The following is a 17,511-nucleotide window of genomic DNA, read 5'->3' on the forward strand; positions in this document are numbered from 1 at the left end:
TAGTTGCAACGAAATATAATCGGTTTCGACACAATACATTAAAATGCCTTATTTACAAATTAGAGTCACTGATTCTTAATTTAATTAATTGTATTGATTTAGGATTGATGTTTGTGATCTGTTTGTGACACGGCTTGATATAATTTCTGTTACAACTGTCTGACCTTGATTGACCCACGACTTTGTTCAAGCACCATGCATTTTGTCATGATCTTATAAGAATAAATAAATAATGCGCACATGACATTTACGAACATTAATATAACTGGAATTATGGACTTAAATATATCCCATTGTAATGCAATATTAAACATCTCTTTGAAGTAGGTGTATAGCCCAAAATCGATGTCAACTGCCATATAGGCTGATCGTCAATTAGTTTTAATTGGTTAACCTTTAATAATGTTCATACACATTGATTGCATATTCGTCGGAATACGATAGACGTTAGGACGCGCATTCGTTATGTGGACACAGACAGTGGTCGACAAATAAATATTGCGCGTTTTGTTTAATAAATAGCGATTCTAGGATTACCAACAATTAGCACTATTACTGCAACCATGGAATGTTTGTGCTTGCGAAAGGTTTGACATTATTTTATTATTTTTTTTGTATCATTGAATGTGAAACAAGTTAAACGGACTCTATCTCATTTTGGAAAAAAAGATAATTAAAAAACAAAGTATTAGATTCAAAACAGAATGTATGGAGTATGTGCCAAAAAGCACAATAAAGCCCGATGCTAAACATTTGTCTTCGGTAATCAATATAATCAATCTATAATGACTGTGTAACGTTTTCAATAGCTTATTTAGCAAATCGTGAAATAATGTCATAGAGTGCTTCTACAGGTTGCATGTTCGGCCCCCACCCCCCAGGGCTGGCGCATTTTTAAATTCGATAATTTCTTTCTTTTATACTTATTTAAATTATCAAAATATTACAGGCTTTTTAGTAAATTGATTTAAGTGCATTTATAAAAAACAATTCAACAAAACTCTCTTAAAATCGTTCATATGATCATTAAAATATAATTATCAAATATATTAACAATTCAGTTTAAACGTATAAAAATATACATTACAAATCAGACATTATTGCAGTTTTGGCCTTCAAAATGTGGAGAGCGTTAATATACTCTCTATCCAAGATTCAATTACTTAGCATTTTAATGCAGTATAATTACAGCTAAGTTACTTAGTACAATATATTGTTATGCTTACATTCATGTACGAATAACATAAAAGCTGATGCTTATGCTGAAATTACTTTATTTTCACTTTTCTCTCATAACGTACGAGGTAAGTGAATAAACGAAACTAAACACCAACATAATACTAGGGTGCAATACGCATGCATATATGTTATCATCAAGTCTATGTCAAAAATGTTTAATACAGGCAACCAACAAGAAGACACCGAATCAAGAATCGCCGAAAAGGACAATAGAGACGGGTGAGTTGCATATTCAATGACAAAATAAAAGGAATAATACGGAATAATTCAAATCTATCAATTTGAGCCAAGCTTTGAAAAACAAATGGTTTAATGCATGTGCGTTAATCGTCGTCACTGAATACTCTGTGCAGTATTCACACGATAATAAGTGACAATAATTTCCGTTGTATGGGGTTTTGCGTTTAAAGGAAGTGTGTCCTACTCTGAAGTCCAGGAAATGTCGTCCCTAATTAGCCAAATGCGGACTGCAGAGGCAAATCTTGAACGATACTTTACGTACATGTCTTAAGCAATTTGTGTCCAAGAGCTCTGCTAATTAGTAATTACGATCACAATAAGCAGCCAGGGTGTGCTGTAGTTTCATAACCAATAGAAATTAGTATGTAAATATTGCCAATTGTGTGCTTGAAAGTGTAATAATTATGCAAATACTCCGTAACTTACCATTTTTCGTCCGCAATTTGCTTAACTCATTTATCAATATGTGGATTTAAAATAATTTGATAACCAAATACATACAAAACCAAATACAAATAGCATTTTTGGATGGTTTTCTTCATTAAAAAGTCAACCTTAATATATAAGTTTACAAATCATATAGAAATTAATAGTATACGTATTACAATTTATATTTACCATTTAAATGTGGTTAATTTGTAGATTAAGGTTTTGATGTCAATTGTAAAATTATTGTAAATTAAAAAAATGATAATAATGTTTGGTTTGCCTTTAATGCATGCTGAAGACAGCTTTGGCGCGGGCATTCAAGGAAGTTTCGACACAGGTTGTTTGGTGTTGTCCGCTCTTCATTGTTTTGTGTTTAATTTGTACGTCATAGACCACGTTTGTATTTGTGTGCATTTATTTTGTTTCATGGCTTATATATCAAAAATATGTAAGGAATATGTTCGTCTTTGCGAACAAAACATTTCCCCGTATTCAGCGAAATGGTATTGACACATGTCCTGCTAAGTTACGTGGATTGAACATTAATGGTTCCTTTTTTCAGCATTGAATGACTGACGTGTCAATAATGATGACTTATGTAGTCTGTCCCTTATAGCAATTACATTCGTAATGTGTGATATGAATATGCGATAATATTATAAGTAACAAGAACTCGCATGAGTAAATTCTGACTTAAAGCTAACATATGTCATGCTGATTTGGTTTCTTTAAATGTTTGGAAATAAATTTGTATCTGGAAAAGAAGTATTGTTTATATTGTTGAATATGGACATAATAGCCATGTATGTTAAGAATGCAACGTGTATATCGTCCTCGGTACATCAACATTTTAGAGGCGTATTAAATTTTGCTTACTGTATGTGTGACTAGTATTTTCACAAGTGTATATAGTATACCATAACTTAGTTGTTGTATTGTCTGGTACTGAAAGATTTGACTTATATCTCTTTGTTACTTTGACTATTTTGTTTTAGAATTTTTATTGACCTCTATCTCTTTAATACTTTGACTATTTTGTTTAAGAACACATTGTATCAATGTAACTCATCTTAAGATTTATTTGTTCATTTGCATTTTGTAAAATGGACTATTGTCGTCACAAAAAAAGCAAAAAAAAATATGTGGTATGCTTATACCACGAGTGCTAACCTCTCCTGCAATATTTAATTGACAGAAATCCGCGAGTTGTTCCGTCTGTTCGACACCAACAATGACCGCTCCATCTCCATTCAGGAGCTCGGCACGGCCATGAGGTTCCTTGGAATGACTCCCACTGATCAGCAGGTCGCCGATGCCATGCGGGAACTTGATGCCAATGGTTTGTGCCATTGCAGCAAAAACAATTAATGGCGATAAATGACACATTGGTTGAGAAAAATACATCCAATTATGTATACTTTATAAATCAGGGTCGTCGTTAAAGGGGTAGCAAGAATGGTTAATTAGACCGTATTTTAGATAAACGTTTGTGTTACAAATAAACAATGTAGATCGAATGTGATATTGCTTACAGATGATACACAACCAAGAAAATACGAATGAAAATTAGGGTGTTGTTTGTTATTTATATCGTGTTTTTGCGCGTGGGCCCTCCCAGTCGGTTGCAATGTGAATATACGATGGTAATAGAATTAGCAAATAAACTACTGTAAATCATTGGCATTTCTTGAACATGCCATTGGCGTGGAAACACATGCAGGACGGACAGGAACAGGATTTGTGTTGTACTTCCATATATTTGTTTTTAAATGTATAAATTTATGTGCACTGAATATACCAAAATTAGTCACATGAAGTGGAATTACATGTCATTAGTGGTCAAGAAGAACTATATATCCTTCTGATTTAACAATGTTTCTGACATTTATTTACAAACAAGGCCTGTCCAATGTCCTATTGCATGTAGTGACATACTCAACCATTCTATGGTCTATTAACCAAGTTGGCTGGCCAGCTAAGTTATGCTAACACTAAGAATAATAGTGGTTTGTGAAAATATTATAAATGTTGAAAAGGCCCTGAATTGGTGTGATTGAGTTGTTATAACATTTCATGAATAGATTGCTAGAGCATGTTTTCAGTGTAAAGTAAGTCAAGACAGTTTGCAGTTCATAAAACAGAACACAGTTCAATTAAGGCTTATCTGTATGTTGAGAATCGTATAAAACTCTTTAAGAAACAGTATAAAAGAACGTTCAACTATTACAATCATACTCGTCGTGGCGATATTAAATTGATTTCTACATTTAATTCTGTTGTTATTACTGGTTATTCAGAATGGAGTTTAACTTAATTAGACAAAACATATATTTCATGTTTACTTTATTAATAATGTCTTTTTCAGGTAATGGGCGAATAGAGTTTCAAGAGTTTTATTCATTTATGCATGCGGAAATGTCAAAAGTCAGTAAGTATGCCCATCATTATATATTCTATCAAATTATCCATTGAGTTGAATTTGGATAGACAGTAGAGTAGAACTAAAAATATATTTTTTTTAAATGTCATAAGCACTCAAAACAAACGAATACAATGGATAAAATTTATTTTACGAAATATTTTGCGCAATATTTGTTGATTTTGAGTTTTTTGCTACTTATACAGTATTTTGCTTTGTCTAGTAGTATTCACAATTTGCAGTAACACTAATAACCTAACAAAAGCATGAAACATTTCACCAAACTATTGGTTTGGAAACTAATTGATACAATTATATTATTCTTATAATCGATTATTCGTTGCTTGCATTAAACTACCACTTACATATGGTAGTATCTAATTGTTCATTATTGCGTGCTTTGTTTAAACTAAATGTACTATTACTGCATTCACCATTACAATTCCCGTTTGAAAGTGCTGTAGAAAATGTACCCAATTTATCATTAACGTAACAAATTACCTAATGATTCATAAATATTTATTAAATTACCTATTACAGGTGATGAGTCCTATACAAATAGGGAAGACATTGTCCGGTCTGCGTTTAGAACGTTTGATCGAGATGGAAACGGTTATATTGATGAGAAGGAATTTAGGTAAGAATTTATCAAATCTTACACTACATATATATATATAAACATAAAAAAGAAGTTAACGTAATGAAAAGATAAGCAATGAAAACAACTCAGTGTATGATACGTGATATATCATATTTGCATAATAGAAAACAACAACAAACACTAAATCATGATTTTAATATAATATTATGTGTAGTTTGATAACACATATTAAAAGGTTTCTTTAATTAGCTTGTCCATAGAATACAAACGTAACTTTAATAGCACCAATAATACTAGCTCGTTGTCAGTCTCTGTGTTTGTAATGATCATAAACAACAAAACAAACTAAGAAAAAAATCAAAGGATTTGAAAAAGAATCGATGTCATCATTAACATTGCGTGTAATATAACAGAGTGGCCATGAAAAAGCTGGGAGAGACTCTCACGGACAAGGAACTGGACGACATGATGAGACAGGCAGATGCGGATGGGGATGGCAAGATAAACTATGAAGGTGAGATGAACGATTTAGTTGCAAATCAGACAAACCGTTGCATCGACTATTAAATTTATATTGAGGACGTATTATAACTACTTTTGCTACAATTCTGCTCAAGCTTATAATGATATTGATTATGATTATGATGATGATGATGATGATGATGATGATGATGATGATGATGATGATGATGATGATGATGATGATGATGATGATGATGATGATGATGATGATGATGATGATGATGATGATGATGATGATGATGATGATGATGATGATGATGATGATGATGATGGGGTTTGTTGATTACAGCGTTGATAAAGGCGACAGTGCAGGTAGCACTATTGGTGACGCTGCCGCTTTGATGATTACAATTATGGCGATGCAATGAGCACTTCATATGTTGCTGCTTCTCCTGATGACGAATAAACATCTCAAACATGATTAACATTTCTAAACAATAACATGACATCATATGTGTACTGTTTTTGAGATTCAACCGATCAAGAACTTTTACTCCCTAATGAATGTTTAAAAAATTAAAGGAAATCTGATATAATTTACATTTATTACAAAATGTACGTCCTTTTGATTCCGTTACATTTGTGTTATTTCAGAATTTGTAAAGATGTGGTGTGAAGCGACATGAAGAGTCTTTGACCTTACGCCAGAAGGACCATGTCATTTTGTTCTTATCTCGTCATACAGATTTAGCTTCAATTTTTATACATTTTTAAAAAATGCAAACACCTTTATTGGAATATAAAATATAAGTATTATTTTACAGCATTTGTCAAACATTAATTTGTAAACGAATACATGTAGCTTCTGAACATGATGTTCACAGTTTGTAGTATCTAATAGATGTATGTCTTACAAGTGTTGTGATAAAAATAACTACGCATACATTAAATGCCTTAGCTGGAAATTAGTATTTAGTCAGTATTTTCATGTATGACAGTTCTTTGATATTACTAAGAATTTCAATTAGTCGACGATGATATTTAATATGGTAAATGATAAGCAACAAATATTTAAAAGCATATGTATATGACTACTTATAACATCTAATACGAACATACGACTCTGTGTTTTTACTTTCGACGTAAATAATTAAAGCACCAATATTTTTGACAGTACACACATATGCTCAGAGTTTCTAGAGTTTCATTGTTTTTTCTACTTAATGAAAATACTTTGATTAAAATGCTTCCCAATTTATGCCGTTTTTCAAAACGGAATACGAAATGAAAATATACAGAATTCCATTAGTTCATCTGCTCATACATGTACATATGTGTATATTTTCTTAATTGTGGAGATAAATATGACAGAAGTCTACATATGATGGTATTTGCTTGACAATAGAAGATAACAATGATGATATCAAAAAAGGCAGCGAAAAAAATATCCATGTACAGTGAACATTCTGCTCACCATGTTTGTAAAGTGATATCACTCTAGTATTGTGTTACAATAACAAGCAAAATAGCTTTAACGATCAAACACGTTAATAAAATTGCCAAAAAGATATGCTCGTCTTTTACAGTTGTCAACCAAAGTACCAAGATGACATGCTGATAAAATAGTATATGGTATATAAAAACCATAGTACCATGAGCTATTAGAACAGTTAAACTTTCCATAGTACTATGAGCTATTAGAACAGTTAAACTTTCCATAGAACTATTTGTCTTAAGATTAGATACCAATGTTCATTTCTCTTCATTAGCTTTAATAAAATGTTATTCATTTTACTGATCAAGACATACTTTGTATGTTTTGCATATAAGGGCACTTCTGCTTTCAAAATACGTTTAATATATAGGTTTGTATTGTATATATAAATGAGTTCCATATGTTTACAAATACAATGATATGATGATTACTAGTGTTTTACTTCAAGGATCATAAGGCGGGGCGTATCTTGCAATGCAACTGTCTTTTTTCCTTACTTGAAGTTCGGATTTCTTGACCTCGAGCTCAGCGTTTAGTATCACATGAAGTTGCAACGGGGCAACATTACGTTCTGGGTACACTGCAACATATTTAATTTACTCCGAACGGACAAAACAAAGTACCCTTCCCAACCCAACAATGACCAAGCAGTACAAACGGTCCGATGCGAATTCGACAATATTTTAAAAGGCATCTAATAGACCGTCTCAAAGTTGAGATACTGCGAAACAAAAAAGGAATGACTTTATAGCTTGAAGTCTCTCCCGAGTCAGCTGAATTTCTATGAAGCAATGGCAGCATTCATAAAAGTCATTTCAAAGTTTTAAGGACAACAATGGCGACAGTCGAATGTAAGACAAAAATGGAAGATTATGTTTTGATTTCTGATTTCGGACGTTTCATGTGATGACGCCATGATTTACCCAAAGTTTACGTGAGTTTTCTCGACAACAAATGAGTGTTCTGATACAAAAAAAGAGACATTGAAACGTGCTCTTTAGCATTAAACATATCTGTAAAAGGTCGTTGCCTCTAATTCGACTATTTATTTAGTGTTGAACTTCGGGTATTTTGTCACGAATCTGGTAGACAATACCATTGACGAGTGGCTGTGTAAAAGGTTCATTATCCAGTATTCGAAACATCGCCTCTGATCTCATGGGACGCGTAGAATATGCACCGATTCAGATTGTGATTACTGGGCGATTTATCCAAAAACAAATGTGATAGCAATGCCCCGAATATATACTTCCTTGGCGATAACAGATTTTCGGGTTTAAACACTATTTTTCTAGTTTATACCGATTGTACTAATGTATCTCTTCATCTTTGAATTCCGTAAATTAACTCTGGTCCTCGGGCTTCGAAAGTGACTGCTTGAAAACAGAAAATTTGTGAATTAGTAATATGTTTTAAAAACATCCTAAGCGTTGTTTCAGTCTTCAATTCATCCAATTGTGTAACAATTTGGAGGCACTTACTGGGCATTAAGGATATCATATCCGCATTGAAAACGACGAAGCCGTAGTCTTCCAAATTTTAAATAGTATTCAGTTCACCAAGCAATATATTCACAAGGATCCAACTATTATTTAATAACCCGACTTTTGCTTGGTAATTACAATTAGCATTTCCCAGCTGACACCAATCTTTACCAGTTCGTGTGAACTCATGACAATTGTTGGTCGTTCTGAAATGTTATGTTTTCATTGTTTTTGTCTTTAAAACTCTACTAAAAATAATACTATTTCTGGTACATTAAAACATGCATACTTATGTAGATGTTATTTATGTCGGTGTATACGCACAAATAACTGCTTATTATTACCATGTTAGCATTTACTAGTTGATCATTTTAAACAATTAAATTTTTATTAATTGAACTGGTTATACTAATGTATTCAAAACATTTTAGGCGCTTTGTTTATTATTTGATAAAAGGATTTGTCAAAACAATCAAACTGTCATCTTTTGGTATCAACTTGACGATCGTCAATTGACGTGGACCCTTGTTTACAAGAAATAAGAGCATTTTTTAAACACATTTTATGCACTTCGTTATGTGAAGACAATGCTCCATATTTTGTATTCGTGTGCAATATTATCGATGTTGTTTCGATTTAACAATGTCATAAATTAGGTGAAACCTTGCAATGTACACAAAACAACGTCAGTTTCAGCGAACACTGAGCGTAGGAAAAGAACCAATGGCAATTAAACGATATTTGTTATCTCTTGTACAAACACTCATGATCTCGTTATGTTGAGCGACGGAACAACAAGGGAATTAATATCCAATCAACTAATTGTAATGAATGCCAATGGCAATTTAACACTATTCCCGGCAATTGCGCACATATATGAGTTAGCATCGATATTTTGTCAGCCCTTTGGCAGGTATTAGAGCAATTTAAGATATAATTGCAAGAGCTATTGGTTACTTGCCCTAAATAATAGACTACTGGTTGGTTAACTATACTTTATTTCCTGATACTATCTCTGGAGGTTATTTTTCTCCATATTTAGTGATATTGAACATGCTTAAGCGTAGTGAGTGAAATATGTCCACGTTTTATATACAAAAGTTTTTTTCTGTTAACCAAAAACGGCAAAAGTATCCGTAGACTCAACGCAGTCATATGTTCGTTAATCTGATCGGTGTTCTTATGTGTATTAAACTAGAGATTTTAAATCAATTCTAAAGAATTACACATTAATGTCAACATTAGATAAATAATATATTTGCTTAAATGCTTGCATCATCGGTTATCATAATAACTGGAAAACAATAGCTAAATTCTATATTAAGTACGCAAAATAAAACAACGAGAAAAATGTATAGGTTTAAATTGTGTTATGTGTACAATTATTAAACACAAACTTATCAAACATAACAAAAGATAGCTGGAAAAATTATAGCGAGCCGATTTTCAAAGCATGTAATATATTTATCCTATTGAGTATGCGATCTTTCGAAGATGGTGAAGAGCTGAATAACGTTCAGAGCACGGCGCAGCACATTCGCGACACGATAGCTGGTCTTTATTTACGTTTTCTTATAAAGTGGTACATATGTCGTATGCTTGTGATTTATCGTATATGGAGGCTCTAACACAAAGTTTAAAAACTTTTAAACGCTGTCCCATTAAGAGAGCCATACTTGAGACACTGCAAATAAAGAAAGAATGATCGTGCATCTACCGATTCAAGAGCTAGAAGCCTTCCCATAATCAAGTTAAAGTGCCCAAGCACTATGCCAGCTTGCAATGAGAACTAAACATGGTGGAAGTCAATACGCATCTTCTTTAGATCAGGTACCACAGATTGTCGTGGTTTCACTGGTAATCTCTGTTTGGATGTTACCCTCAGCATAAATGTTTATCAAAGTACTTACATAGTGTTTGGACATTGTTATGGTAATATATATACGTTCTACAAAACTAGAACAAATGGCTGGTTTCCTGCTTCCTGCAGATAATAGCAACGATGTTATCTTCAGTCGACTTGATGCAACATCTGTGCTCAAGGAATAACGATAAAATTTAATAGTGTATCGTTTATGTGCCTCCCTTCTTGAATGCACATATGCGCAATGTCAAATAACAAGTGCTTCGCCCCTGCGTTCTATTGCACGAGTACAAAATTCTTACATACTTTAGCCTTAACAATCAGGAATGTTATTGATGCAAATACGTGATGTGATATCTTCTTTCATAACAGTGACGTTTTTGCCGATATTTGTTTCCCAATATTTATAGAGTTCTGAGGAACGAGTATGCCGACTGTCATTGTATTACAAAACTTTCAGATTATTTGTCATCATTTCCGCAATGTTTGTGCAGCCTTTTGCAACTGACATTTTCTAAAGTCAATAACGGCTTCAGGTTCTTCGCATTTCAATGCTTCCAAAAAGTAATGATGTTAATGAATTTTTTTTCTTAACATTTTTAGCATTTTTCCGAAATGACAATCATTCCAGTAAGTGAAAATCCCAGAAATTATTTGCCGTATAGTCCAAATTAAAGGTGCGCATTGCCGTACCTTCAGATCGGCAACCAAACATAAACACGATTTCTGAGTTCCACAAGCAAATGATTTATAGTCATCAAACTTTCATAAAATAAACAAAATCCTTCGTGTGGCCTTAACAGTTTACCATGCAAAATCAAGCCCTTCCAGTTTGGCTAAAAACATCGACAAATGTGTTAAACTCTGAAAAGTCGGCAATTTCTAATTAAAATGTAGGAAACAGATATTATAATATAATTTAACATAAACTGGTGCTTTTCACGCTGCTTGTTACTGAAATATATGGTGCATGTGTTGGTAAGCTTGAGGGGTGACAGCACAGGAACGCTTCACAACCAGACATAACCCTACAAACCCGAAATGACGACTATACTTTATTAAGCCGTACGGCTAGACAATCCCCATAGGAAAGGCTATACGTACAGAGCCGTACGACTAGCCAATATAGTTCAAAGCATTATGTGGTTGAAACACATACATAACATTAATAAGGTATTGCTTTAGACTATTAATATTGTTTATTTTTTTGCTATGTTTTATGTGAGTTTGACTGTTATTTTACGGTATGATTTTAGTTCGAGATAAGCCAAACGTTGTCTTATCACTAGTTAACAAAAGTGCATACATAAAGATTCCCCAGATGTTTAATCTTTATTTCACTGAGTTATATTCAGTGAACAGTGAACAAGGAAATGGCGGGGGAGGATTTCGGGCCCATCAGAGCTGACTTTCGCAGGGTGCACTAAATGGTATAATAAAATGTTATATGTTCGGACCGTGATGGTAATGTTAGGTTTATAAGACAATGATTTTATATACCATTTGCTCTAATTTGTCTTATAGCAAAATTTAAAAAATGTAGAAATGATTAATCACATGCATTATAGGTCAGGTTATAAATTATGCTATTCATTAAGGGTTCATAACATTTATGAAGCAACTGATTTTAATATTAAATCATCCGTTTAACAGCTTTTTTCACGTGAACAGGGCCATTTTGTTTGGATATTTTCGTGGGTTTGTAAATTTTAATGCGAAATTATGCCGATTGTTTAATATTCGGGTAGTAGAGCGCTTTGAAAGTGTGAGTTGGTGAACGATGCTCTATTGTATGACTGAAATCCTGTTTAAAACATGGCGAACAATGCAACAAAACAAACAATCAGACATAACCTAGAAGGAGATTAACTCCTTGACAATCATTCAACTACTAATAATCCTGCTACACATCTTAACCACAAGTTTGTGTTCTTTGATTATTGTCAATTTTTTTAATTACTGAATGCTCATAATATAATTTGCATATTGTCGCACATGTTTTAAACTAAACCGTTTCAAACAGACGATAAATGCATAAACAACGTTTTAAAAATGTATATTTAAACTTTGATTTTCATCTTGGCACATTCTTAAATAGAGCATGACTGTTGAGTATTTCACTGCAGGGGGGGGGGGGAGTAACCGCTGCTATAAGTTTTGGTACACAATATATTATGTTGTTTAAAGTGAAGATCTTTTACAATTAAATCAAACATCGTTAAAGGTCTGCAGTTAATTTGATCGTAAATGGGATAGATGTTTCTGCGCACTCTCAATGAATGCCTTGCACAACTTTCGACTAGAGTATCATGCTTCCTTCATGCAAAATTCTAACGTAACGCAAAGTAAAATCGTGTTTAAAAACAGATTCGTTGCCCAATTTTATCAGAAAACTTGCATGGATATGCATCAATCCTCTCTCGTATAATAATGTGTTTAACTGTTGTGTTTCAGAGAAGAGCGGATATTGTTCAGTAAAAGAAACAAACACACAATAAAAGGGTATAGCTATTAAATGGATTCTCATTATTTCTAATATCAGTCGAAACAATAATATAAAAATGGCTGCAAATACCAGTTTGTTTCTCGATCAGGAAACCAACAATTTTGTCAAGGCTTGCATTGCATTAAATATCACGAAGGGGGGACTGGCAAGTTTTGTTGATACTCAGATTCGGAAAGTGCATGCGATAGTAGGCAACGGTTGTGGACAATGCAATATTACAAACATTTTACCTTGTCCTACTAATGTAGGGAAAACCCACTACTGCAAATACAAAATGCTACGTACCTTCCAAAAGAATACCAAGTATGTGGCCAAATGAAAAAGAAAATAGAATTGATGCACAGATTTGGTGGTCCTTCTTGGCTGAACACCAACGCGGAATGTTGGGCTAAAGATCATTGGGAAGTAGCCAAGTGCTTCCTTCCTCCCGATGGATATATCTCCGTGTCATCAATCAATCATTCAGATTTCAATGGAATGATAAATATAATGTTGAATTGCAAACATTTTGAGACTTGTTTGTCTTCGAGCTTAACACCCAAACCACCTTATCCACATTGTCCTCTTGAAAAGGTAAGTGTCATGCGTATTTGAGTATAATATTTTTTTACTTTGTTTGTTTTTGTTCTATACTGGATTAACAATATACCTTTATATAAATAGGTCCGTCAGATATGCCGAGATTTGCGACATACAAAAGACTGCAAGGTTACAAATGCTGATCTGCAGCGCTATTTTAGAGAACTAATATCTCTGTTATCGGATCCGTTGTATTTAATGAACGATCCAAGTTCAACAAATGCCATCACTCAACTGAAGAATGTAAGTAAATACACGTGCGTAATACATGAGCGTCTCTATTAACGATAATATGGCAATAATAACGTATATTATTGCATAAACTCTATCTATAATGCCCTCTGGCGGGGTGCAGAAACTTGGCAACGGAGTGCTTTTTATGTGTCTTTCATATCCATAATCTGGTCCACGCGCAGTTACGTCCCTTTTCCAGCCTTCGACGACTTTCCAAGCATAAATGGGGAACTGTATAAGCACCAGTTTCCTCATGCATGCGGGGATGATGACTATTTCATTCCACTTTTCAAATTATTCCATCTGCACTCTCTTGACAACAGCTGAATTTTATTGGCAACGTCATACAGTTATGGTTATTTTAGTCAACACTTTCAAAAGACTATGCTGTAAATTAAGTGTTATTATGTACCATCAACGTTCCTGCTGTAAATTCCAAAATAATTCCTCATTTCTTACTTTGCGCGGCTGCATTTCAACTTTGCATTAATCCACTGCTTAAACACATTTTAAATCGAAAATTGCCTATCCGAAGGTAAAGCCTCGTCATTTCGGATGATGACCGAGTGAGGCATATGTAAAACACAACCTTGAACTGTATTGAAAAATATCGAATTATTTTGTCGATGTCGAATGAACAAGACATATTGTTTTCAATGTTATTTTAATTTATTTTGGTATGTGTGATTTGTTTATGCATTAATAGCGAAAATACACATTTTCTCATCATGCCCTCGAAAACGTGTATTATCCCTATATTCAAATGCTGCATATGTAGTTGACCATTTTATTAAAACAGATTACCTTAATAAACACAAATATGGTTAACCAGTATTCTACGAAGCTTTATTTGAAATATTGAAATACACAAACCCACGCCTCTGAATCAATTACTGTTTAATCTTGTTTGACAATATTTCTTCTTGAAAACATAGTGGGATTTTCTTTAACGGGAACCTGTGTATTTAAACTAAATAAAAATAAAATATGTATTGTCTTATTCCATATATATTTATGAAATTTCAATTTTCATTTTGGCATATTTTATTTTATGTATTTCTTTAATTTTAGTTACTGTGCTAAAGGTTCATGTTTTATTTCGTGTAACTTTAAACTCGTGTTCCTAATAATGTCATAATTGCATGTGAGTACCACGTTCTTAGCAGTTTACTTATTTTGAGAAAAAGTAAATGTATTGTTTACGATTTGATACGAAGAAGTTTGTAGTATTAAAATTTGTAGTTGAAGTCAATTTTATTCTTTTACAACAGCTAACAAAAAGTAATGTTTTATAGTTCCCATATTTCGGATAAATCTATTCAATGTGCGAATCAGCAAATTAAAAAAAGGTTTATATCCGATTTAAAACAGTGTGAAGACGACTGTGACTAATAACGCGCACACACTGGATACAATTTTTTTTCTGGAATATGCGAACACTTATGAACACTTTACCAGGTCTTTTGTTTACAATATAAAAAAAATCAAACGCGGGTTATGTATATGAAAGCAGATCGAACAATTTACATTAAATACACTATGCAATTGATTACAAATTTAAACTACCTAGGTTTAAATAGTGATACTTTTCTATAGGGTAAGACGTTTGTTAACAAAAGAAGCAGATCTACGAGCTGAATCAATGTGTGTTATGAAGCTTATTAGTGTCTTATGACTGAGTTTGTGTTATTCAAGTAAGACAGAGGCTTTTGAAACTGAAAACAGGTTAAACTAACTTGTACATTTCCATAGACAAAATGTATAAAATCAAGTACGTATTTATCATTATTAAGAAGTGTTTATATGAAAATATCATTCTTTAAAATTGGTTCAAAGTAATATCTGTAACACAGGTGTGCTTTACAAATATTGATTACAGCTATGATAAACCCAGATAGAATTATCAAACCCTAGCACAGTCATCGATTGATTGTTCTTATTTTCTATATGACCTTTATGAGACATTTAAATTTAAAATATAAATATATATTTGGAAATATAAGCAATAATGAACTCAACATTGTTTACTTATATGCTGTGGTTTTATTTAATGACACTTAAGAAAGCAAAATGGTAATAATCGTGCGTAAATGTCATCTAAAAGTGATTTCAGCGATCCCATCGGAAATAAGCTTGAGCTTTTATATTTAGCCGATGACTAAACAAGCGCAGTAATTTATGGCATCACATAATTTGTCCCACTATTTTGTGTTGTAGTGTAGTAATTCAAATTGTAATTGCTGTTGATACATTACAATTACCAATAGTTGTCTTGTATTGTAAATAACTGTGAACAAATCTAAATCAATAAATAATTATTTTTTTATTGAATAGTTGCAGAAGGATCGTCTTTCTCCATGTGAACTCTTTGCGTTACTTAAAGACGTCAAACAAACCATAGAACAGTCAGAACAGAAAGTTCAACAATTGGATGGGATTTTAAAGACAATTGAAGACAGGATACAAGTTCTTGAACAACAACTTGCAACAATTGCACAAGAAAGTATACACGAGCTGACAGACAAGATTCATGATTGTCAACTGAAAATTGAGGAAACAAGGCGGGATGCAGATAATAAAATAACACAAAAGACACTTGAATATTTATAGACAAGAAAACTCAAGATAGTATTCAAACCCTTGAAAAGTCTGCGCAGCAGTGCGAACAGAAAATACAAAGGCAGACCCAACATACAACTAAATTAATAAAGGATTCAAAGGAAACAATTATAGCCAAACGGTACAACACAAAAATGCAAGGTATTTAACAAGAGATATTGCAAATAGTTGTGTGTTGTAAACTCCATTTTATTTTAACATAATATGTATAGCTAATTGAGTCCATTGTTGGCGGTATTTGCAAATAAAACAAACGGCTTACTGAGTAGCAAAACCTGGCGGGGGGAGGCTTGTTACGATGCTATTAAACATTTGCGTATACGTTTGTATTCATGTGGTATTTTGTAAATATCTTGGCGAATTTTCTCGAAAATTGTCATAAGTTTCCTTGGAGATTTCTATAGCAGATGTGCAGATGGGTCTGCATTACTGCACAAAATAGTCGACAAAGCTTATCATCAAAATATAATAAACATCAATTTGTCTGACAGTTTGGTTAGATTAATTTTAAACAAATGTTCACCAGTGGACCTGAGCTAAATTTATTGAAAAGGATCCTCTCAATTGCAATAAAAGCCGCTTACGCTTAAAATCGCATTTTAGTCGAAGTTTTGTCAACTTTTAAGGCTTTTTTAAGCTCTTGTAAACTTTTCGTAAAAATGTACACACCTGTTCAATGGAACGTCCCGTTCGTGTGCGTTGGTGTCTCTGCTCACACCAACTTAATTTATCCATGCCGTTTCATTCCGAACATCAAACTTCCATATTTTGTTCTCCAATCGTGAAAAGTATTGTCCCTGGCAACCTTTAACTCTGGCTTTAATTAGCATTCCGCGATTTCATGTTTTATTATGTGTCCATTCAATCGGAAAATGCTAGTTGTATTAGAATTGTCTTATAATTAAAAGGAATGCATGTTTAAAACGCCCTCAAGGGGTATAATGTATTTGAAAATATCTTAATTTAATATATAAATGTTTAACATACTTAAAGTAATAATTTGATAAAGTTGATTTAAAATAAGGTTAAAGCTTGTTAGCCTTATCGACTCTTATCTTGGTACTATTTTTTATAGTTCACATGAAGCAAATCTTCAGAATGATTTCTTCATCGTAACATGCATGATAGCTCAGTCAGTTAAAACCCTATCTACTGGCAGTTGAAGTATGACACATAAGTTGTTTATACCTACTTTGTTGCTTCTTTTACTTCTTTACTAAGTGTAAATCCATTGTCTTATTAAATAGTATATCCGGAAGCTTTACTAAATCCACAAGGAAATAATCTCTTAAAGCAATACGATCATATACATTCTTCAAATGTTAAACCATCTACATATT

At 32.9% G+C, this 17,511-nt stretch overlaps 2 protein-coding genes across 5 annotated transcripts in view; both read left to right on the forward strand.

Moving 5' to 3' along the window:
• Positions 1 to 17,511, forward strand: part of LOC127857169 (uncharacterized) — an 82,298-nt gene that overhangs the window by 34,808 nt on the left and 29,979 nt on the right. The gene's annotated exons all lie outside the window — the stretch shown is intronic.
• On the forward strand, positions 612 to 6,958 carry LOC127857171 (neo-calmodulin-like). Its single transcript, XM_052393588.1, has 7 exons — positions 612 to 1,458; positions 2,207 to 2,245; positions 3,104 to 3,247; positions 4,274 to 4,336; positions 4,868 to 4,964; positions 5,342 to 5,442; positions 6,045 to 6,958. Exons 1-7 carry the CDS (start codon positions 1,365 to 1,367, stop codon positions 6,074 to 6,076), a joined length of 570 nt encoding a protein of 189 aa, XP_052249548.1. The 5' UTR covers positions 612 to 1,364; the 3' UTR covers positions 6,077 to 6,958.

Source organism: Dreissena polymorpha, chromosome 14, assembly GCF_020536995.1.
Source record: "Dreissena polymorpha isolate Duluth1 chromosome 14, UMN_Dpol_1.0, whole genome shotgun sequence".
Taxonomy (NCBI): Eukaryota; Metazoa; Mollusca; class Bivalvia; order Myida; family Dreissenidae; genus Dreissena; species Dreissena polymorpha.